This window comes from Gekko japonicus, unplaced genomic scaffold, assembly GCF_001447785.1.
Source record: "Gekko japonicus isolate JY-2015 unplaced genomic scaffold, Gekko_japonicus_V1.1 scaffold21886, whole genome shotgun sequence".
Taxonomy (NCBI): Eukaryota; Metazoa; Chordata; class Lepidosauria; order Squamata; family Gekkonidae; genus Gekko; species Gekko japonicus.
This window is the reverse complement of record NW_015217611.1, coordinates 1-1587: the sequence shown is the minus strand read 5'-3', so window position 1 is coordinate 1587 and position 1587 is coordinate 1. Positions and strand designations below refer to the sequence as shown.

At 52.8% G+C, this 1587-nt stretch overlaps 1 protein-coding gene across 1 annotated transcript; it reads right to left on the bottom strand.

Annotated features, from left to right (window-relative positions):
• Positions 1-252: 252 nt before the first annotated feature.
• On the bottom strand, positions 253-1556 carry LOC107125188 (protein FAM69B-like; the record flags this gene model as incomplete). The annotated part of the gene is made up of 1 exon (XM_015428637.1): positions 253-1556. A coding segment is annotated over one exon (816 nt), but the record flags the coding sequence as incomplete, so codon positions are not given.
• Positions 1557-1587: the final 31 nt, after the last annotated feature.

Genomic DNA, 1587 nt, shown 5'->3' with positions numbered 1-1587 from the left:
TCGCTCCTGTACCTGCAAGCAATCTAGATGCTTGAAAAGTGACTAACTTGGCCTAATTAGTTCTGATTGGGTTTCCTTAAGAATTAGCTCTGGAACAGTTACTTAAATAGCTGTGCACCCTCCCCACTCTCCAGGAGGCCAACTCGTTTAATTTCCATGTCTCAGAAGCAGAAAGCTTTTGGATAGAAACTGCCATGAGTACAGGTGCTAGGACTGGCCCCATGCAAACACCGCACCCTTCAGGCCTCCCACGGGGACAGGAGCACAAGACTTTTGGGAGTTTGTCTGCCTCAGCTAAGCTGCATTGTACACAGGCAGAGCAGGCTTTTGAGCTTTGGCCGTCCTGGAAAAATTCTAAGAGCTAAATTGCTGACGACTCTGAAACGGTGCCAAATTAATTTGCAGCTCCTTTGCTGCCAGGCCGCAAAGAGGGTTTTAAAAGCACCTCCGCCACCTCTGTAGGGGGACCAATCAGAGAAGGGCCGTTTATTTACACGAGGAGTGTCCAAGTTGAACCGCAAACGCTACAGCAGCTCTCGCTAGCGGCCCCTCAAGGTGGAAGAGGGCCCCTTTCTGCGGGCTCCTTGTCCCTTCCGCCAGGCCCAGAGGCTTCCTGCTGCTCTGCAGCTACGCTCCCTCACCGGCCTGAGGAGCAATGCTGGTCATGTCGGCTGGGAGGGAGAATGAGATAAATCCCGGTTCGTCCTGGCAGCTTTTGCCCTTCCTGTGCCCCCCGATCTCTACGAATATTTGGTATTTGAAATTTCTTTCCACAACAGAGTCTTGAGACCGTTCAGCACGAGTGAGTGATGGACTTCCATTTGGCTTGCCAAGCCACTGAGGGTGGTGCAAGTCTTCAGCTGCTTCTCCAGCTCTTCTCTTAAGTCCGGGGGCACTCCGTGGAGCAAGAACTCTTGGAGAAGGCCACACACTTTTGCCAGGTTGGGCTGGACCACGTCACTCTTGCACAGCTTCATGAGCTTGTCGCAGGGTGCCACGCAGTCCTTCCCGTAGGTACAGTCAATGTTCTGCTCACAATGGCGCCCCTTAAGGAACTGCCGGATCGTCATCTCTGTCGCCACCTTCCTCAGGTCAACGATCTTGAAGTCGTACTTCTTGTTGTAGCCCATGTTCCTGAAGCCGGTCTCACAAATGTAGAAGTTCCCATAGGCGCCGTGAAAGATCTCCTCCACAAACTCCAGAAGGCCTATGGCAATTTTGGCTCGCCGTGGCCACGCCGGGGAAAACCACTGGTGGATAACTCTCTGGATGGCGGAAGGCAACAGTGGCTGCAGAAACGGAGGGACGTCCATGTTGTAGAAGGAGGTGTGGGTAATCTTCTCCGTGATGTACAGGTCTCCACAGTGCCCAAGCAGCTTGGAGGTGTGTTCTTTCTCATGCAAAGACAGGGTGAGCAGAAAGTCATTCTGCTGGAGCAGCGCCCACATGGACTTGGCCTCAGCCAGAGACAATTTGCCATCCTGGCTGACATCGGCCACAGTAATGATTTTGTTCACTAAGGCTGCAAGAGAGGGCTGGTCTCCCAGGTTGGACTGTAAGCAAAGAAAAAGACATGGTCAGCTTCTG